We start from the raw sequence: 22,783 nt of genomic DNA, 5'->3' as shown, positions 1-22,783 counted from the left end.
TAGAAATTCTACTCCTAGGTATATACCCAAGAGAACTGAGACAGGTGTTCAAATAAAAACTTGTAAATGGTTGCTTATAAAACCATTATTCATAGTAGCTAAAATAGAAGTAAAAATAAGTAAAATGTATATCAACTGATAAATGTGGTATAACTATACAATAAAATATATTCAGCCACAAAAAACGAATAAAGTTTCAATACATGTTGAAATATGAATGAATGTTGAAAATATTTTAAGTGAAAGACACCAGACACAAATGGCTGACATATTGTGTAATTTCATTTACATTAAATGTCTAGAAGAGATAAATTTGTAGAGACAGGAACTATGTTAATGGAGGAAAAGGAAGTGGACAGTGACTAGTTAGTGAATATGGGGTTTCTTTTTGGGGTGATAAAAGGGTCTGAAATTAGACTTTGGTGATGTTTACACAACATTAGAAATGTACTAAAAGCTACTAAATTACATACTTTAAAGTGGAGAATTGTATGTCATGTGAATCTTACCTTAATAAAAGTTAAACAAGATGCTCATTATTATGCAAGAAATATATGATGATATATAGACAATAAGTCAATTTCATTCCAAAATTTTTTTTCTTACCTACTCACTATTCTACCTCAGAATGAGTCAGGATTTCTGTAGCCCAGAGACTTCACTGTCACATCCTTTTTGAGTTACATCATTCTAATCCCAGTGTGTCAGGTCTAACTAAAGTCACAAGAGTCATGTGCTAGAGGCTGCTCCCACTGGCTCATGAGAGTCATGTTAACTTTCAGGAATTTTGCAAGCAGGTCAACATCAAATTGGTAGTTTGAAGTCAGCTATAGTGGAAATATCTACATTTTCTCAATCAGCCACTCTACAAGCAAGCCCCAAAAATTGGCTGTTAAGCATTCATCAGCTTACCACTGGCCATAGTCCTCTTGAAGCCCAATTCACAAGTCTGAGTGTGGCTCAGGCCATGACTGCAGGCCTTGTAAGGCTGCACTTGAGCTTCAACCACTTCACTGGCTCTTTTCTTTTGAACTCTGATTTTTATGTCCCCTTGGTTAGTTTTACCCCAATGACCTTTCATATTCCTAAACTTGATCGTATTTTTGAGAGTAGTATGATAACACATTATTTTATTGTGATTTAGATATAACTTTTTAAGTATATAGCTTTGTATTACTATAGGGAGTAAAGAAGAAAGGAGAGTGGGAAGAAGAGATAGGATAGAGACAATGGTCACTCAAAATATACAGATAGAGACAATGGTCACTCAAAATATACACGGTTGCATTATGTGAAAGTTGAAGATCATTTACATTAGAAGTTTGCACTCAATTATATTGTGTTTTAAAGATTCATTTTATCAGTTTCATCTTGAAGGAACACACAAATTATTCTGGACCAGAGACATTGTTATTATTCACTTAAAAAGAAAATAATAACTGTATGGTCCCCCCCAGCTGATTCTTACTCCTGAGACAGTGCAATGCAAGCCAGGTCAAATGTACGATAGCTTGCTATATTTGCATTATAAGCAAAGAATGAAGAAATACGTATTTTCTTTGCTTACAGAAGCCAGAAAGACTATTCCCTAGACCCACCCCTACACACACACCTCCCCCCTTCTCAGAATGTTTCCTTAGACATTAACAGGGTATAAATATTCCAGAAAAAAATAAGACCATTCTCACAAGCTTCACAACCCAGAAATGTCTCCACACTTCTGAAGTTAGGTAAATCTCTCTGGAGTTCTCTCAATATCTATGTAGTTGTAAATTCAATTTCCAAGGCTTGCTGTTAGCCAAGCATCCCAAGTTTTTGGCAAAATTAATGTAAACATCCCCAACACAGGACAAACACAAAAGTAATTTCTCTATACCCTAAAAGATGCCAAAAGTCTGTACAGACAACTGAGAAGAAAGAGTTTCCATGGTTCTGGAGCAAGGTAAAATTTCTTTGAAAATCCTCACAGGGATTTCTGAAGGATGGGAAGTGCAAAGAGGCATCAGTCAGTCACACCACTTGGTATAGGAGCAGTGCAGATAGAGCAGCTGAATAGTGTCTTGTCATTCTCCATCCAGTGCAGGTGACACACAACTGATAGGGAAAAGCTACAGGAGGACACCTCACTATAGCTAAGTGGTTTCCGGTGGGAAAAGAAAGAAGGCAGGTGATAGGAAATCTTGGCTGTAGACAAAGGATGAGGTTTTTGCTGTTTCACACTTAACTTTAAAAAAAAAATTATTTTTGAGACAGAGTCTTGCTCTGTCCCAGTTTGCTATTCTTGTATGTATGCATTTGTCCACCCACCATTTGTTGAGGCAGTCTACAGGACAGTATAGATGGTTACGAGAAAAGACCTGAAGGCCAGAGACTCCCGGCTGCCATACACCAACTCCACCAGTTCTCTGTGGATGAAATTGGAAAATTTATTTAACCACTCCAAGATTCAGTTTCCTCATGCGTGTATGAAGATCTATGCTACCTCACAGGTTTGATGATTGATTGCAATGTTATATGCAATGCAATTTGCACATTGTTTAGTACATTACATAGTGACCTTTTTTAAGTTTTAATTTAATTTTATATTTTATTCTACTGTGTAACAAGCACTGTGGATGCAGATATGACTAAGGTTTTTTTTTTTTTTTTTAACTGTCCTCAAGGAGATCACGGATTAGTAGGGAAATACACACAGAAGGAGGCAATTCCACTGCAGAGTGACAAATAATACGTAACCTCAAAAAGCACAAAGATCTGTGTGGGCACAGAGAAGTTACTATGTAATTAGGAAAGAGGGCAAGATGGTCAAGAACCTTGTACTGGAGCTGTGTTTTGAAGGAAAAAGAGAAATTCTCAAGGCAAATGACAGGAATAGGAATATGGTAGGCAGAGAAGACATTATTTCAAATGTGAAGGATTAAGTGAGAATATTGTGAGATTTGGGGAATTGTATGTACCCTGGTATGGACAGCACCCTAGATATGCTGAAACTGAGAGAAAAGAAGCGGAAGGTCAGATTTGTTTGGAGAAGTAAACAAGGCTTGTACTTTCTGATTCAGAACTTGAATCTTATCCTGAAGACTAAGGGAGGGAGCGGGCTGATGGAGGATTTTACTTGAGAGTGTGACAGAATGAAATTGACATGTTGAAAAGTGCATTCTGGCTACTGTGTAGACTTGCTATTGGAATGCAGTAAGATGCAATTGAAATGAAGTTTTAGAAACAGTAGAATGAATTTGAGAATTTCCCTGTAGTCCAGGCAGAGATGGTGATACATGCTAAGAGGGAAGAATTAAATAATGCTTCCTCCAGGGCTGGAATTAGGGGAAATGCCTAGAGTGCAACATTTAAGGAACAAAGGACTCACTCTCAGGGTTTCAAGTGCTTCCTTTAATATTGCATGCTAGGCACCTCTATGGGGCTCATTGCTCAGTACACAGACACTCAAGATGTTACTGCCAGTTAAACAGAAAAGAAGTTTACTGTTGTTTTCTTTGCTCACTTGTCCCTGTGTGCTGTTTAGCTGGAGACAGGGGCAGGCAACAAGTCCCAGAGGTCACTCGGTTGGGACTTTCTTAGGAGCCATAAACGCTCTCAGGCTCATCCTGCCTGTAGCACGGTGGGAGTCTCCCACCTGTGGTTGAAGGAAGGGATGGAAGTGTGTGAGCTAGATTGCACAGGTAGTAAGCAGAACAATTCTGGTGAACTTGGACATACAGACACATAGAAGTTACTGTAACCACCTAGATTGTGGGCTAGCCAAGTTGGCAGGAGGTAAAGTAAGTAACTTTATTTCAGAGTGTAACCTTTACCTAGGATTTCAAGTCTCTGAATCTGAATTTCCCCACAGGTCCCCTGTAAGATTTCTCCAACTTTCAGCCTTCTTGTGCCCTTTCCCAGGAATAATGCCCACCTCTGTACCTTGCTCTCTGAGTCTTCCCCAGTGACATTTTGCAGCTGTAATTATCTAATTCACAGAACCATGCATGATGAAAATGCCAGCATCCAGGGGCTCCTGAATGACACAGGCTTTTAATAGAGTCTATTCAAGAGGGTGCTCTAGTCTTTTAACTCGAAGTAGGACTCCAGATCAGAGATGCTCCTAAGTAAGTGGTCTGGGGAATCAGTGCTCTTGATAGAGAAGACAGGGATTCTACGGGTACTTCTCAAATCTTATCCTCTGTGGGTAGCTAGATCTTGATCTAGACTTCTCGGTTGCTTGTCTTTGAAATCTGAGCTCACACACGTAACTTCTTCCATTTTAAAAGCTTCAGACATCACATCAAAGATATTATTTGTCAAGTTGATCTTTGTGAATAGGAAAAATGCCTTGGCTCTTTAAAAAATTAGAAAAATGTTTTAACATGGAATAAAGGACAATCATATATTGTTGTGCACATATTTCTATTCTTTGGTAAATGTAACTCAATAATAGCTGCTATGCCAATTTATGTCACCAACCAATATTTCAAGTGATAGTAATCAATAGCAGATTGCCCAACTTATTTTCAAAAATCAAAGGACAACTCCAGGTGATTCATGAGCCTAGAGCTGGTCCAACAGAAAACATGAGATTCTTAGTTATTCATTAAAGGATACTGAGTAAACTCCTCTAGAAGTTGGGGATATTAATTAAAATGGTTCTAATGAAAGTCTAAAATTTTCAGCATTCCCTTTAATAACAAAATGAATTTCATCAAATTACTGTCATATATTTGGTAATCGTAAAATAATAATTTTCCCATATAAGACTGATGTTTCGGTCTTATATAATTTCATACCTAATGGTTCCTAATTTCTCTGTGAAGTAAAATGGAAGGTTATCTGTTGAGAAAGGGAGTTGGAGTGAGATGAGAATGCTTTGAGGACTGTAGGAAACAATGAGTCACAGAGATTGAGCTGAGCAAGATTATGCTGTTGGATCACTGGATAGTTCACCAGTTAAGTTTAACATTGATTATCATGAAATTATGGAAACACAAATACGTCTAGTTAAGAAGTTTGCTTGTTTCCTTATTTTTTTGGACCTAGGGTACTTATTTGGTGGAATAATGCAGGGGGTTTTATCACACATATGTGATGGAAGGTCAGTGGAACAAGGGCAAGCAAAATGTTGGTAAGAGAGTGGCTGAAACGATGAATCATGGATTTTAACCTGAACAGAGCAGAATGTAAAGACTCCTGGGCATTGAATGAATGGTAGTAAGAAAGTCATTCTAGAGGGCTTCAGGTTTTTCAAGGACAAATTGGTAATAACTGAATCACATGATTGAATAGATACAAAGTGCAGTGTCTACATTTGTGATTTATGAAGTTGATCAATTTTGGACTACAGTGCTTCAAATATATGACCCTGGAATTAGGTGATTGTGCCTCAGTAACATATAAATCCATCCATTGGAGACAAAGTTTTGAGTAGATGAGTCACAAGAATTTTAAACTGCAGTTAATGTCTAGACATATGTCTTTAAACAATCAAGAGGAATTACAAGAGAACTATGAAAAATAATAAAAAATTTAAAAAGTGGGTAAATGAATTGACTATCACTAAGGAACAGTGTCTAGAGTGCTAAGAAGAGATGTGTACAAATAGCATGACTTACACCTTCATTAAGAAGTGTTCCTTTTAACTGCGCAAAGTACCTTTTGTTCTGTTTAATGCTTTCTAAGTTAAGTTTTACTGTTTCTGCTTTCCATTTTGCTAGACTCGCTTCCATCACATTTAAATTTGTCTGAAACACACTTGTCTATCCTTTTTATCCTGTTTATTCACACTTGTTTATCCTTTCTGCATCATTTTGTTTTAGATCTTTCTCATGTGACATATAATTGAATTTTTAAACTTTATCTTTGTGCTTTTTGACAGAAGAATTCAAGCAATCTATAAGCATAAATGATGTATTTGGTTTTATGTTGTTAACTTGTTTTATATTTTTGTTTTCTATATATTGGTTAATTTTGTATCCTTTGCTATACAGATATTATACGTGTTATTTGCCACACAGAGTCTGTAGATAATTTTGGTTATATACAGAGGAGTCTAGGAAAAGACTCATGGGTCTGATTCCCAGTGCTACCGTTTCCTCCTTGTGTGGCTTTTGACAAATTACTTTTCTCTGCATCCTTAAAATGTGGATAATATTATTACCTGTCTCATAGAATTGTTAAGAAAATTACAAAAGTGGTCTCATGTAGTATATTAAAGTTTTCAAAAAATATTAGCTTTTGTTATAAAGTTTATTTGCTTTTAGCTTGACTTAGGATTTAGAATATATAAATTCTAGTTTTCTTCCACTAGAGGTCCCCTCTGTATTTGTAAAAAGCACACAAACCAATTTTCTCTGATACTTAAGCAAGATTCCCTCATTAATTCCTAAGGATGGACTGAGATTGAGCCTCATACCCTTTCTCATGTCATTCATATGGGAGGCATCAAACATCACAATCTCAGAGAACATTTTGGTCTACACGCCTTAAGTCTCTCTGCGTAGCGTCTGGGATATCAGAACAGTCGTTGAAATTGGGGTGGGGTCAGTGTGCGGGACAAATTACAGTTCCAGTGATCTGTTTCCTTACATCCTTTGCTACACTTCCATGCCTCTTCTGAATTCTTGGCATCTCACAGTGAGTTGAGGCAGTCACCTAGTGTAACACCAACATGAAAGAGTAGTGGCTGTGGAATCTAATGACCTTGGCTCTGCTAGTTACTAAAGGTGAGTTGTTAGGTAAGGTTACGTTTCCGTTTCAGCTTCTGCCAAAAAAAAAAAAAAAATGAGGGGGATAAAAATACATATCTCAGGAGGTAGTTCTAAATAAGATAATATTTTTCAAGAACCTGGCACGTAGTGGGAGTCTGTAATTATTAATTATCTCATTTTCCCAACTGTGATCCAGTATTTTTCAGTTTCTTTCTATCCCTGCATGTAGTTAGACTACTTTTCTCTATACTCATATCTATAGAGCAGCAACTTCCATTGACCCAGGGAGAACTCAGTCATTAAAATGGGAATAGCAGTTTATGCAGTTTGAAGAAGATTCTAGAGTAATTGGATGATTAGTATCAGAAGTTTTGGGTCTGAGAGTCTTTCTTCAAGTGATGAACATTGCTCTTAATATCAATGAGAGGTTTTTTCTTGGAATATAGGAAAGAGGCGGACCAGCCCCGAGGAAGTGGTGGAGGAAGAATTACCATACAATTTACTCATGTTCATTATAAACAATTTGTTTTTAGGACACAGAAGTTATTGATCTTAATGACCATGTACAATGTGAATGACCATGGTACAAGCCCCTTCACCCTTTTGGGCATCCCCGGACCTCAGCAGTACCACGTCTGGACCAGCATCCCGTTCTGCTTTATCTATCTCGTGACTGTCGTGGCCAGCAGTATCCTTCTCTACCTCATTGTGGTGGAGCACAGTCTTCATGCACCCATGTTCTTTTTCCTTTCCATGCTGGCCATTACCGACCTCATATTGTCCACCGTATGTGTCCCCAAAACATTTAGCATCTTCTGGTTTGGTTCCCAAACAATCAGTTTTCCTGGCTGTCTCACCCAATTATTCTTTCTGCACTATAGCTTTGTGTTGGACTCAGCTATACTGCTGGTCATGGCATTTGACTGCTATATGGCCATCTGCTCACCCTTGAGATACACTACTATTCTGACTCCCAAAATCATTATCAAAATTGCTGTGAGAATATGTTTCCAAAGTCTCTGTGTTTTTGTCCCGTGTGTTTTCCTTGTGAATCATTTACCCTTCTGCAGGACACATATCATTTCTCACACATAGTGTGAGCACATAGGTGTTGCCCAGCTTGCCTGTGTTGATATCTCCATCAACATCTGGTATGGATTTTGTATTCCTATCATGACAGTGATGACAGATGTGATCCTCATTGCTGTCTCCTACACCCTCATCCTCTATGCTGTCTTTTGTCTCCCCTCCTGAGATGCCCGGCAGAAGGCCCTTGGCACCTGTGGTTCCCATGTCTGTGTTATCCTCATATTCTATATACCAGCATTCTTCTCCATCCTTGCTCATTGCTTTGGGCATAATGTCCCTCATACCTTTCATATGATGTTTGCCAACCTTTACGTAATCATCCCACCTGCTTTCAACCTTATTGTCTGCAGAGTAAAGACCAAGCAGATCTGGAACAGAATCCTTCTTCTGCTCTTTCCCAAGGGGTCCCAGTGATAGGTGCCTGAGCTCTTGGAGGTAGGGACAAGTTCCTAGTGTATGTTGGGTCAAAGACTGAACCTGTGTTCAGATGCCCAAGAAAAAGGACAGACTAAAATTTATTAACGAGAACTTGAGTTTTGCTTTCTTTGTGATTTGAGGCAGAAGTCTACTCAATCATTCCAGTTATAGCAAAGTAAGTTCTGAGTCTAGGAAATAATAAATATTTTTTGACTTCTAGAAACAAAAACTTTTGTAATTCCTTATGATTGCTCTAAAGTGATTATAAAACTTTTAATGAAGACAATGTAATGATTGGCAAATCTCAATGGTTTTTCAGATGTATATATCATAGTAGTTTATTTATACACCATAGCAAGGCAGTAAATTACCTCTTTGATGATTCTGCAGGGTTCTGAGTTTTTACTTTGTTCACACCCATTAATTTCTAGACAATATCAAGTATAATATGTAGCATACACTAGGGACATACAATGCTTATCAAATAAATAAATGGCAAATAATCATAAAATTATTAACTTAAGAGTGCAGGTGTTTATATTAAGCAAAGGGATAAGGCAATGATAAAACTCAATGTTTAACTCAACCTTGAGAAAGCCAAATGAGATGTAGGTGGGTGGAGTTTTCCACAAGGAATAAAAGGAGGGAGGCAAATTCCTATGGCTAGTAAAATGGTAAAGCATATACAGACTAAGAAGTGGGTTTGAGACTTGACCAATTGGAAGCACTAGTGGTCTCAATTTTTTTTTCATGTTTGTATCTTCATAGAGATGTAGTCACAAGCCAAAAATGTACCTCTGTATGATTCATTATCTCTTCAAATCCAATATGCATAAGTTGGTCATAGTGAGTCATTCAGTCACTCGGTCAATAATAATTATTTTTAGGTGTTTGCCAGGTAGTAATGATAGTCAATGTCTTCTTTCCCCTTCAAATTTGATATGTCCTCAAAACCTGTGGTTTTTTCCTAAATAACCTCTTGGGTTCCCCAGCTGAGTGCAGGCTCTACCCCAGTAGTTCAAATCCTCACTGCTTTCACTTGACTCAAAATGTCAGAGTTGTTCATGGTGTCTTTACCTTAAGACCACTTTGCCATCCCTGTGCTACTACCCTTTTCACGTATCATTAAATTTTTTATTTCTACAATGGCTCTCAACATATAGTTTTAATAGAAAAGGATGTCCTTTGGACCCAGAGAATTGTATTTGAATTTATATTCTATCTCTTAACGTGTGACAATAGCTACATACATTGTTTCCAAAATTATTTGATGTATTTTGCATACCATAAATAAAAATATAGTCAGGTGCCACTTAACAATGAGGCTACAGTCTCATAAATGTATTGTTAGGTGATTTTATTATTGTGCAAATCTCATAGAGCGTACTTACATAAATCTGTGTGATATAGCCTTGGCTCTATAATATATTCTATAGCTCCTAGGCTACGAAACTGTACATCATGTTACTATACCGAATATTGTAGGGAAGTGTAATGCAATGGTATTTGTGCATCTAAACATGTCTAAACATAGACAAGGTACTCTATAATAGGTATTGTAATCTTATGGGACCATTGTTCAGAAACATTGTTATGTGGCATATTACAAAGTATAAATAGAAAAGGCAAAAAGAAAAATAGACAGATTTTTAAAAATTAAGACAAAAAATAGGCTGAAAATACACTTTCCACCTGCTATGAATTTTTGTTCTCTTATTATATGTGGGTCAGAAATTCAGCTGCAAGCTTTCTAGCAGTCTGTGTGAGAGTTAAACATGATTAGCTAAATCATTCATGATAGCTATAAGTTCAGACAGTTAATTGTTAGAGAAGCCAAACTACTCTTGATATGAAGAACAGAGAAATATCTTCAGAAAGCTCTTAGAATAGGCAGTAAGTGATGCAATTAATGACATTCTTACAGAATACACAAGTTCATGTGACTTTTCAGTCCCTTATCCTAGTATAGAGAAGTGAAGTAACCTCAATTTTTATTCAGCAGAAGGTAAAAATTCTGTCGGGAGCCAATACAATGCTAATCTCTTTAGTTCTGGTTTATTCCAGATATAATAGAACATTCAGAGTACTGAGTGGACTCCTGGCGATCTTTATTAATTAACACATCCAACAATATTTAGCAAACCTTTGACAAACATTGACAGAAACTGACTTGGCTTTCAGAATTGTGGGATAAAAGCCTCTCAGGTAAAAATTGGTATCTGGACTTCCAGAAATTCCTGACAGTACCAGCAGGTAGACCTAACAGTTTTTCCATAAGAATATATTTTATTTGCTCAAATTGTTTTTGTAATTTTTAATGAAGTTTAATTTTTTAAAAATTATAAGTGGGAGCTAAGTTATGGGTATGCAAGGGCATACATTGTAGTATAATGGACACTGGAGACCCAGGAGAGGAGAGGTTGGGAGAGGGGTGAGGGATGAAGAATTACCTACTGAGTACACACTACACAATACGGTTGACAGGTACGCTAGAAATCCAGACTTCACCATTATATAATTCAGCCATGTAATCAAAAAATACTTGTACCCCTGAAGTCACTGGAATTTTTAAAAGATAATGTTAGGATTATTTCATGTGGGCCATATAATTTTTATTTTAACAGGTGCCCTAGGTTATTATTCTACACTATGAGTTTGCCAATATGTTAAGCATTTTCACAAGCAGTGCCCTACTTAATTTGTCAATCCTTATAAAATCTTGAGAGATAGGTGCTAATATGACCATCTTTTAATGGAAATAAGTAACTCGTCCAAAGTCCTTTATCTGGTAAGTGAGGGCATGAACTTGAAATCTGGGTGATATGACAGGCACATCCACACGGCTTTCCACTCACATACACATCAGCTCACAAATAAACAAACAAACAAATAAATAAATAAAGTACCCTAAAGCAGTGTTTACTCAAAGACATTAACAAAGTTAATAGAATCTTTTTCATTTTCTTCCCTTGAGGATGAGAAGAAGGCATGTCAGAGTCCCTAATCCCCTGACTACCTGCCTTTTCCCCACAGAGAACAGTGAGTGATCAGAGAAAATAAATGGACAGGGAATCAACCTCTCTAATGTCCTTCCTTTTCCTTCCACTTATTTATTTTTATTTTTATTTATTTTTTTTGGTTGGTGTGTCTGCTCTCTTGCAGGTTTTGTCAACACATTCTTTCTTCTTTCCCTTTGGCCTGATCCCCAAGATTTGGTGAGTATTGGCTATTTGAAGGGCTTTGACTGGGACAAGACTTAGACAAAGTGAGTGAAAAGCCAGGGCTCTATTTCTTAGGGGCCATGGGCTGGGCACTATAATTTTCTTCCCTGAGCAACTCCCGTTTATAAACTGAGGTCCTGATCTCCAATACTTGTGTATATGCTCCACTGAATAAGCATCAAAAGATCAGAACAGATGGATAATTATACAGTTGGATTAAATATGACCACAGTTAGCAGTGTTAGGAAATTTCTGTTTCAAGACATATGACAAGAGTCCGTAACTCTAACCTAAAATGTAGAATTAAGTGTGCTGGTATGTGTGTATGCCCAGGGGTGCTCTTGTTAATTTTTATCCATCTTGCTATTTCTGTTCTCTTCTCCACTGTGTGGTCTGACTGTTAATGATAATGCTAATGATATAAATATAACCTAATATAAAGAAGTAAAACTTGTTATATGCTTACTATGTTTCAGGTACTATATTGAATATTTTTCGGCCGGGTGTGGTGGCTCACGCCTGTATTCCCAGCACTTTGGGAGGACGAGGTGGGCAGTTCACGAGGTCAGGAGTTTGAGACCAGCCTGGCCAACATAGTGAAAGCCTGTCTCTACTAAAAATACAAAAAAATTAGCCGGCATAGTGGTGGGCGCCTATAATCCCAGCTACTCGGGAGGCTGAGACAGGAGAATCACTTGAACCGTGGAGATGGAGGTTGCAGTGAGCCAAGATTGTGCCACTGCACCCCAGCCTGGGCAACAGTGCAAGACTCTGTCTCAAAAAAAAAAATTTTTTTAGTGTGTATCATTTTGTCCTAATAATAATTGTAAAAATTAGAAATATTAATTTCTTTTAAAAACATAGGAACCCAAATATCATATAGTTTAAATAGCTTGCCCAGATTCACATAGCCAGTAAATTGTGGAACCATGATTAAGTTGTGAAAGCTAGCTTTCTGAGGCTCCAGAGCACATGCTCTGTGCCAATATTTTGCTAACATACTGTGGATGCCTGAGTGTATGTGTGTGTGTCTACCATAATACAATAATTATTACTGATAAAATTAACACTAATTCCTTTATATCACTCTATATCTAGTTCATATTTAAGTTTCCCTAATTATTCATTAATTGAATTCAATACCTGGTTTGTTTAAACAGAATTCGATCAAGAACTACACTGCAGGCCAAGCGTGGTGGCTCACGCCTATAATCCCAGCACTTTGGGAGGCTGAAGTGGGTGGATCATCTGAGGTCAGGAGTTCGAGATCAGCCTGGCCAACATGGTGAAAACCCGTCTCTACTAAAAATGCAAAAATTAGCTGGGGGTGGTGGCGGGCGCCTGTAATCCCAGCAACTCGGGAAGCTGAGGCAGGAGAATTGCTTGAATTGGGGAGGTAGAGGTTGCAGTGAGCTGAGATCATGCCACAGCACTCCAGCCTGGGTGACAGAGTGAGACTCTGTCTCAAGTAAATAAATAAATAAATAAATAAATAAATAAATAACCGCACTGCATTTATTTGTTTTTCTCTTAAATGTACTTTAATCTGGAAATGGATTTTCCTTATCTGATATTCCCCTTTCCCCTTTAATGGCATTGACTTGAAAAAAGAAAACAGACTGTTGTAGATTTTTCCACATTGTGGATTTGTCTGATCGTTAAATGAGAACCCTGAGAGTTAACTGTCTGTGCACCCATGTGTGTTTGTGAATGCTTTTGGATGACTTCATGAACATCTGTTGTATTTGAGTTCATGGAAATACAAAAACTCAAGAAAACCTTTCCTCACATATGTATGAGTAAAGGATGACCTCAGACAAGATGGGAGAGCTGTGATTCAAAGTATTAACATATAGTTTCAGTATGTTGATGCCACATGTTATTTGAGTATGTGAGTAGCATAGAAGAGGAGTTTTCACATGATGTTTGAGTATGTGAACAGCATAGAAGAGGATTTTTCAACATGAAGGCTGAACAACCTAGTCAGGTTTCTAGTGTTAGCAACAGGTGAATTCTATGGCCCCAGTGGATAAGAGAATCAAGATGAAGGTGGACTAAGCAGGAAAACCTTGAATCCTCAGTAGATGGGGGGCTGAGCTGTGACCCACCCTCTGAAGTCTGGACTATGTTCTCAGAATCTAGAATGTGAAGACACTGTAGAGGAGAGTTTGAGTTGTTGTAAGAAAGGTGTTTTTACCTATAGATAAGGAAGGGTAAGAAATAAAGAGAAAGCATCATGTGTCCCTTTTTACCTAAAGAAGAATGAAGAAAGTAAGTTCTGATCTGAGGAATGGAAAGCATTATGAGCTGGGCCCAAGAAGGACATAAAATACAGGGGTAGGAATAAGTTTAAACATGATTCTTGGCCTTCTCAGGTGAGGAATATGACGTATATGGCTACCACAAGTCTCATTTTAGTCCTGATTCTGGAAGCCCCTGGCCTTGCTATATGGTTCATTACCTGTAGCACTTACACATGTAGTGTCTTTCTACTCACAAAAGGAGTATCTATAAGCATAAGGAGTATCTATACACATAAAAAATATCTTTCTATGTAAATGAAATGGGATGTTTGATGAGGGGTGGGTAGAGGCATTACTAGGGAAGGAAGAAGGTATAGGACCAGTGGAGAGGTTTTAGGAATTTACAAAGCCTGTGACAATGACAAAATCTAATTATGAAATGTTTTGTTTATATTCTCAGCACATGTGTGGGGGGAAGACGGGAGGAGAAGGGGCTTATAATTGTGTAAGATTATGTATGGGTAAATATATGGCGGCAAAATATATGACAAAATATAAGTGTAGGTCCGGATATGCCTGAGAATGTAAATATTAAGGGTCTGTGTTTGAGAGAGTATGTGTCTTGCTTGGGTCGATGTGTCTCTCTAATAGATGTATGTTCACAAAAACGCAGTCCTACTTTTGGACAGAAACCTTGACTGATAGTGTCACTAAGTCCACACTATTAGAATACACTTGTGTAGTATACAAAGTGTTGGAAAACTACTGATTTTTTTTTTTTTTGAGGAGAAAGGCTAGTGAGCCTCAGCTATAAGGGACTTTTCTAATTTAAATTTGGCTTACACATGTTATCCAGCATAGTGTAGGAACTCATCTGGTGTTTGCTGAACTGAATTAGGTTTTTAGATGGCAATAAAGGGGTGTTGATCTTACAAATCTAAGAGCCACAGTCATCAGGTAGCTTTAAAAGAAGCAAACAGTTGCCTTGGGGGCAATGACAGAGCAAGCAGATCCTAAATAATGATGTCCATAAGGTCATATAAGCTATAATCCACCATGAAAAAGTGTATTCTGTACTTTGTTAACTTGTATGGGAGAACAGTGTACAATGAAGAGTGTAACCAGTCTGGAAGGCTTCCTGGAGTAGCTGTGTACACTACTGGGGGAGGCCAGAAGAAAGAAAAGATTCTCTTCAGGTAGACCAATAATGTATCTATTTGTATCTGGAATAATCTTGGTTTATGCATGTTGCTACCATTATTACTAATTTTAACCTTTGTTGATTTCAAACAGGTTCTATTTTGGATGACAAATTATATGGTCACTTTATCTTCAGGAGGCCATAATGATAATTAGTTGAAAGTCTGAGAGTTACTCAAGTTTCTCTAACTATCCTTAATCACCCTCTGTCTTTAGGAGCTGAGATTTATGCCATCTGCATCTGCCATGATCATTTTCAACCTAAGCAGTTACAATCCAGGGCCCTTCATTCTGGTAGGGATCCCAGGCCTGGAGCAATTCCACATGTGGATTGGAATTCCCTTCTGTGTCATCTACATTGTAGCTGTTGTGGGAAACTGCATCCTTCGCTACCTCATTGTGGTGGAACATAGTCTTCATGAACCCATGTTCTTCTTTCTCTCCTTGCTGCCATGACTGACCTCACCTTGTCCACCGCTGGTGTGCCTAAAACACTCAGTATCTTTGGCTGGGGGCTCGCGAAATCACATTCCCAGGATGCCTTACACAAATGTTCTTCCTTCACTACAGCTTTGTTCTGGATTCAGCCATTCTGATGGCCATGGCATTTGATCACTATGTAGCTCTCTGTTCTCCCTTGAGATATACCACCATCTTGACTCCCAAGGCCATCATCAAGATTGCTATGGGCATCTCCTTTCGAAGGTTCTGCATCATCCTGCCAGACGTATTCTTGCTGACGCGCCTGCCTTTCTGCAGGACACGTATCATACCCCACGTATACTGTGAGCATATAGGCATTGTCAGGCTCACCTGTGCTGATATCTCCATCAACATCTGGTATGGCTTTTGTGTTCCCATCATGATGGTCATCTCAGATGTGATTCTCATTGCTGTTTCCTATGCCCTTATCCTCTGTGCTGTCTTTCGCCTTCCCTCCCAAGATGCCCGCCAGAAACCCCTCGGCACTTGTGGTTCTCATGTCTGTGTCATCCTCATGTTTTATATGCCTGCCTTTTTCTCCATCCTTGCCCATCGTTTTGGACACAATGTCTCTCGCACCTTCCACATCATGTTTGCCAATCTCTACATTGTTATCCCACCTGCATTTAACCCCATGGTTTACGGAGTGAAGACCAAGCAGATCAGAGATAAGGTTATAGTTTTGTTTTCTACTAAGGGTACAGGATGATGTTTTACTGGGCAATGGAATAACTAGGATAAGCTTACAGTGTACAGAAATGTAGAAAGAGTGAAATGACAAATGCTATTTAAAGCAAGAACTACCTGAAGTTGCTTTCATGTGCCAAGAATGTGGCATGATCTGTATGAAAATGATGGTCCTATGTATAAAAAAAATCCTTGATGACCTCTTTGCTTGTGAAATAGAGTGCTGTACAGAATATGATCAGGGAGAAGGAGATGAAAACAGAGAGCGAAATTACTCTGAATTGAAAAAGAAATAAAAATTTGGAAATTGAGATTCGTAGCTATTGTAAGTGAGTGTGTTAAGTAAAACAGAAACACTGAGGAAGAGAGAATAAAAGTGAAAAGATCAGTGAGAAATTTCTCACTGAGAGGATTATCAGATGGATATTTAGGACGTTAATGATAACATTTGATTCAAATTATCTTCCTTTTATGTTTCACTGTAATTCCCTTTAAATGTTTCCTCCCTATACACACACAATATGAAAAATTGAAGAGCCTTCAGTACAAGCCTGCTAAAATAATGTTATATCAGCAGTGCTATAAAGGGAATGAGTGAATTAGCATATTGATCAATGAATGGCAGGGTTGCTGGCTTTAGTGCTGGGAGAGGAGAGTAGCTTCTAGGCCCCAAGACACATTGAGAAAGTGAGCTGCAGAGGTAGTACAGGGAGAACATAACCCCTGAAAACAGTTGGAGATTTGAGTAAAGAACTGGACTTCCCACAGTACACAGATTAGACTTCAAGCCAGCTCATTTAGAAACTAAAGTACAAATGTAACCACACTAGTTAGAGGGCCTCTGGAACTCTGTTCTATATACTGCAGTTCCTTGATTGCAAGCCACAATTTTACAGCAAGGAGAGGGAATGAGGATGGGAACACTACAATATAGTAACACATCCATGGAAAAATGCATCCAAATTTTGTAAGCATTGGTACTGAGAAAATACTATATGTTGAGATCAAAGAAGGAACTTAGAAGCATAATCATAAACTATTATGAAATGTAGAGTTGATCTATCCCAGTGGTTTCCAAGGCAATTCTAAAGAGCTGGATTCTGAGAGGTTGCTTTAAGGTGCATCTCAAGGCTTATATGAAGGACGTTTCTTGTCTTATTTTTCCACAATCAGCAGACCTGATATTATCTACTTTTGCTTGTGTATCAAGCACTTAGGTAAGATTCTACTTGAACAATAAAGTTTCTCCAATAAATCCTGTTTTGAAAATCATCCATTCTTTGGCTATTACTAAAACATGAAAAAAAAAAAAAAAAAAACCCAGATGCTGGTGAGGTTATGGAGAAAAAGGAACACTTATACACTGAGAGTGGGATTGTAAACTAGTTCAACCATTGTAGAAGACAGTGTGGCAATTCCTCAAAGACCTAAAGACAGAAATACTGTTTGACCCAGCAATTCCATTACTGGGTATATACAAAGGAATATAAATGGTTCTATTATAAAGACATATGCATGCATATGGTCATTGCATCAATATTTACAATAGCAAAGACATGGAATCAACCCAAATGCCCATCAATGTTACACTGGATAAAAAAATGTGGTGCATATACACCACGGAATACTATGCAGCCATAAAAAACGATGAGATCATGTCCTTTGCAGGAACATGGGTGGCGGTGGAGGGCATTATCCTTAGCAAACTAACACGGGAACAGAAAACCAAATACTGTGTGTTCTTAAAAGTGGGAACTAAATGATGAGAACACATGGACACACAGAGGGAACAACACACACTGGGGCCTATCAGAGGGTAGAGGATAAGAGAAAGGAGAAGATTAGGAAAAATAACTAATGGATACTAGGCTTAATATCTAGGTGATGAAATAATCTGTGCAATAAACCCCCATGACACAAGTTTACCAAAGTAACAAACCTGCAAGTGCACCCCAGAACTTAAAAACAAAAGTTAAATTATAAAAAAGAAAATCATCCATTCATCTGGAAACTATTTATTGAGGACATTCTATATTTTAGATATTGTTCTAAGCATTTGGGATTATGAGGAATCTCTGCCTTCTTCCATGGATTTTGTATTCTTGGGAGAGTGATAAGCAATAAAACAAAGAAATTAGTTCATTGCTTAAAAATATTAATATAACAAATGAAAAAAATAAAGTTGAATAAGGTGATGGATTAAAACTGGCCTGAAGGACAATGGCAGAGAGGACAGCAAATGAAAATACTCTAGGGCTGAAAAGAGATTGACATGAATTGAGGATAGAAATAAGGCCCTAGTGGCTGCAGCAGAGTGATCCAGGGAAGGGATAGGACATGAGGAATAGGCAGGGCTAGGGCCAGGTCCTATGCAACTGAAGCTATCCAAATCTCATTCTCAGAAGAGGAAACTGAAGATCAAAAAGTACAAATAACTTTTCCAAGGCACACAGCAAGGAAGTTATTAATGTGGAGCTAGAATACAATCTGCTAACCCCCAGTTCAGTGATATTCTCATTAAACACAGCCTCATGCTTATGAAAATAGACTCCAAATGAAGGGAAAAAAATCTGGGAAGATCAGAGCCTACTTTTACGGTTGCTATAAACTCTAGTTGTGTTTTAAAGTTTTAATTAATTTACATTTCAGTTATTTTTAAATTTTTAATTGACAAACATAAATTGTATGACTAAATCAGGCTAATTAACTTATTAATCACCTAATATACTTATGATTTCTTTATGGTAAGAACATTTAACATCTATTCTTTTAGAAATTTTGAAGTATTCAATGCATTATTATTAACTATAATCACCATGATGTGCAATAGAACACTAGAACATATTCCTCTAGTCTAACTGAAACTTTAAACACTGACTAATATCTTTGCTTTTCCTGTCCACTCCTCAGTCTGGTAACCACTATTATACTGTCTACTTCAATGTGAAATCTAGTTACTTAAAATTAAGACACATTTGACTGTATGAGAGTTCTGCTTTCCGTGTCAACTTGCAAAACTGGCCACAGATACCCGAAGATTTTCTAGTATTCTGTTATTCTCTTCTGGTTATTTCCATGTTGCTGAGAACATGGATTGACCAAGAGATAATATTTTTTAAGTTTATGAAAGGAATAATAAATAAATCGATACAGAGTTGAGATAATTTTTTTTTTTTGAGACGGAGTCTTGCTCTGTTGCCCAGGCTGGAGATCAGTGGTGTGATCTCGGCCCACTACAAGATCCGCCTCCAGGGTTCACGCCATTCTCCTGCCTCAGCCTCCCGAGTAGCTGGGACTACAGGCACCCACCACCGTGCCAGGCTAATTTTTTGTATTTTTAGTAGAGACAGGGTTTCACCGTGTTAGCCAGGATGGTCTTGATCTCCTGACCTTGTGATCCGCCCGCCTTGGCCTCCCAAAGTGCTGGGATTACAGGAGTGAGCCACCGCGCCCAGCCAGAGTTGAGGTAATTTAGAAGTACACACTCCTTTCATCCTGGTAGGTGTTGAAACCCATGATTTTCACTAATACACATGAATGGCTCTCATGAAAGACAAATATCCCAAGAAACCCCAATGAAAAAGAATCTGATGTCTGTACAGTCATCATTCCTCCTTCCACCCTCTATCTCTAACTCAATCATCTGCCATTATTTTTCTACCCTCCTCCCCAGGAATGTTTATTTATTTCTATGGCTATATAAACTTTTTGCTGGTTATGCTATACTTTAGTTTTTATATGTTATCTTCCTCAGCTCATAGGATCAGGACTGGGATTAAGAAATGTGGATAAATGTGCTTTGCAGATTGTAAAATGCTATTCTAATATTAGCTGCTATGTTAGTGTCTTTTTTATTTGTATAAATTTAAAGGGTACAAGTGCAGTTTTATTACAACATATTGCATAGTGGTGAAGTATGGGCTTTTAGTGTATCCATCAATTCTAATAACATTAATTCTTCTGATTCATGACCATGGGTTATCTTTTCATTTGTTTGTGTCATCTACAATTTCTTTCATCAGTACTTTGTAATTCTTCTTGTAGAGATATTTAACCTCCTTGGTTAAATGTATTCCTAGGCACATTTTTTGGTAGTTATTGTGAGATTGCCTTCTTGATTTGGTTCTCTGCTTTATTGTTATTGGCATATAGAAATGCTACTGATTATTGTATGTTGGTTTGTATCTTGAAACTTTACTGAATTCATTTATTAAATCTAGAGTTTTGACAGGATTTTGGGGTTTCCTATATATAAAATCGTGTTGTTAGCATACCGAGATAATTTGACTTCTTCCTTTCTGAAAGAAATAAATTCTTTCTCCTGACTGATTTTTCTGACTATGACTTCCAGTACTATATTGAATAGGAGTAGTAAAAATTGGCATCATTGTCTTGTTCCAGGTCTTAGAGGGAATGCTTTCAAATTTTCTCTGTCCAGTATGATGTTGGCCATGGGTTTCTCATATTATAGCCTTTATTATTTTGAGGTAAATATCTCTGATGAACATAGACACAAAAATCCTCACCCAAATAATAGCAAAATGAATCCAACAGCACATCAAAAAGATAAAACATCATGACCAAGTAGGTTCTATTCCTGGGATGCAATGATGTTTCAACGTACACAAAATGATAAAGGTGATTCATCACATAAACAGAATTAAGGACACAAATGACATGATCATCTCAACAGATGCAGAGAAAGCATTTGATAAAATTTAGCATCCCTTCACAATTAAAAAAAAAAAAAATCCCTCAACCAGCTAGGTATAAGAACATACTTCACAATAATATGTTAGTATCTTTACCAATTACTGCTGTCACTCTCACCTCAGACCCTTTATGTTTAAACCTGAGCTCATCAGTTTGTCATTTAAAATCCTCCCACATTTTTGTGGTTTATAGGAGTAGAAAACAGGTTAGGCTCAGTTTTGTTTCCCACAAGTTCACATTTACTGCCGTAGGTGCCAATTACTCCTTCTGGTCAGGAAGGTTGCAAGTTTTCAGTCCCATTCTTAGACCATGAATGAAATTACAAGTTCTGGTTTGGACTAAAAGATAGTAATTATCTAAAAATCAGTAGGTAACTTTACAACACACAAATGATCTTATCCTATGTATCTTCCCTTTGTGCAAATTCCCAATTTCTTATACTAAAGACTCTATCCATAGGGGAACTGTGACTTACTTTATCTTCTCATCCTCAGAATCTAATATGGTATTCTACAAATTGTAAGAATCAATGAACAAGTTCCTAACATCTTTTCTAGACTTTCCACATCTAACCATTCTTTGGATATTTATTATTCTATTTCAGTAGCCCCTGGGATTTTAGTCCTACTCACCCCTCTGTCTCATTTGCCCATATGTTAATCCAGATACCTGCAACTTGTATCTAGGCCAAATATTGAATGTACACTTTATGTCATATATCAATGACAATAGAGGTAGCTTCTGTGTTCAGAAGAATAATGTGAGGCTTACAAAGAATCAACAAAATCAAAATTTGGTTATTTGGAAGGATAATAGACTGCTAGCTATATTTAAAAAGAAAAAAAGAGAGAGTCAAATAAACATAACCAGAAACAAAAGTGACATTATAACCAATCCCATAGAAATACAAAAGATCCTCAGAGACTCTTATGAACACCTCCACACACACAAACTAGAAAATCTCGAGGAAATGGATAAATTTCCTGGAAACACACAATCTCTCAAGATTGAATCGGAAAGTAGTTGAAACACTGAACCAACAAATGTCAAGTTGCAAAATTAAATCAGTGATTTAAAAAAAACCCTACCAACCAAGAAAAGCCCAGGCCAGATGGATTTATAGCCAAATTCTACCAGACGTACAATGAAGAGCTGATATTTATTCAACTGGAACTATTCCAAAAACTCAGAGAGAAGATACTCCTTTCTAACTAACTCTATGAAGCCACATTTCCCTGATACCAAAACCTGGCAAAGATACAACAACAACAAAAAATGTGGGCCTATATCCCTGATTAACATAGATGCAAAAATCCTCAACAAAATACTAGCAAATGAAAACCAGTACTACATTAAGAATTTCATTCACCATGATCAAGTACACTTAATTCTTGGGATGCAAGTTTGCTTCAGCATATGCAAATCAGTCATATGTGATTCACCACATAAATGGAATTAAAAGCAAAAATTGTATAATCATCTCAATAGATGCAGAAATAGCTTTTGACAAAATCCAACATTCCTCCATGACAAAAGCTGTCGAGAAACTAGGCACTGAAGGAATATGCCTCAAAGTGACAGAGCTATCTAAGACAAACCCACAGCCGATATCATGCAGAACAGAAAAAAGCTGGAAGCATTTTCCTGGGGATCTAGAGCAAGAAGAAGAATGCTACTCTGACCGCTTCTATTCAACATAGTACTGGAAGTCTTAGCCAGAACAATTCGGCAAGAGAAAAAAAGGCATCCAAAGAGAAAAAAAAAAACAGTCAAACTATCTCTCCTTGATGATGACATGTTTGTTTTTTGTTTTGTTTTGTTTTGTTTTGTTTTGTTTTGTTTTAATCTAGAAAACCCCAAAGACTACACCAAAAGGATCCTGGAACTGATAAATAACATCTTAAAGTTTCAGAATACAAAATTAATGTGCAAAAATCAGTAGCATTTTTATATACCGATAATGTCCAAGCTGAGAGCCAAAGCAAGAACACAATCCCATTTATATTAGCCACACACGTACACACACACCCCC

General features: G+C 37.4%; 1 protein-coding gene and 1 pseudogene across 1 annotated transcript; both read left to right on the top strand.

Annotated features, from left to right (window-relative positions):
- The first annotated feature begins 7,253 nt into the window (after positions 1–7,253).
- Positions 7,254–8,201, top strand: LOC105533498 (annotated as a pseudogene).
- A 6,895-nt stretch (positions 8,202–15,096) lies between these two features.
- Positions 15,097–16,060, top strand: LOC105533497 (olfactory receptor 52H1). The gene is given in 3 exon segments (XM_011971972.1): positions 15,097–15,313; positions 15,316–15,369; positions 15,372–16,060. Coding segments are annotated over 3 exon segments (960 nt in total).
- The last annotated feature ends 6,723 nt before the right edge of the window (positions 16,061–22,783 follow it).

Source organism: Mandrillus leucophaeus, unplaced genomic scaffold, assembly GCF_000951045.1.
Source record: "Mandrillus leucophaeus isolate KB7577 unplaced genomic scaffold, Mleu.le_1.0 Scaffold1254, whole genome shotgun sequence".
Taxonomy (NCBI): domain Eukaryota; kingdom Metazoa; phylum Chordata; class Mammalia; order Primates; family Cercopithecidae; genus Mandrillus; species Mandrillus leucophaeus.
Note: the sequence above shows the minus strand (reverse complement) of the source record. Positions and strands in the feature narration are given on the sequence as shown.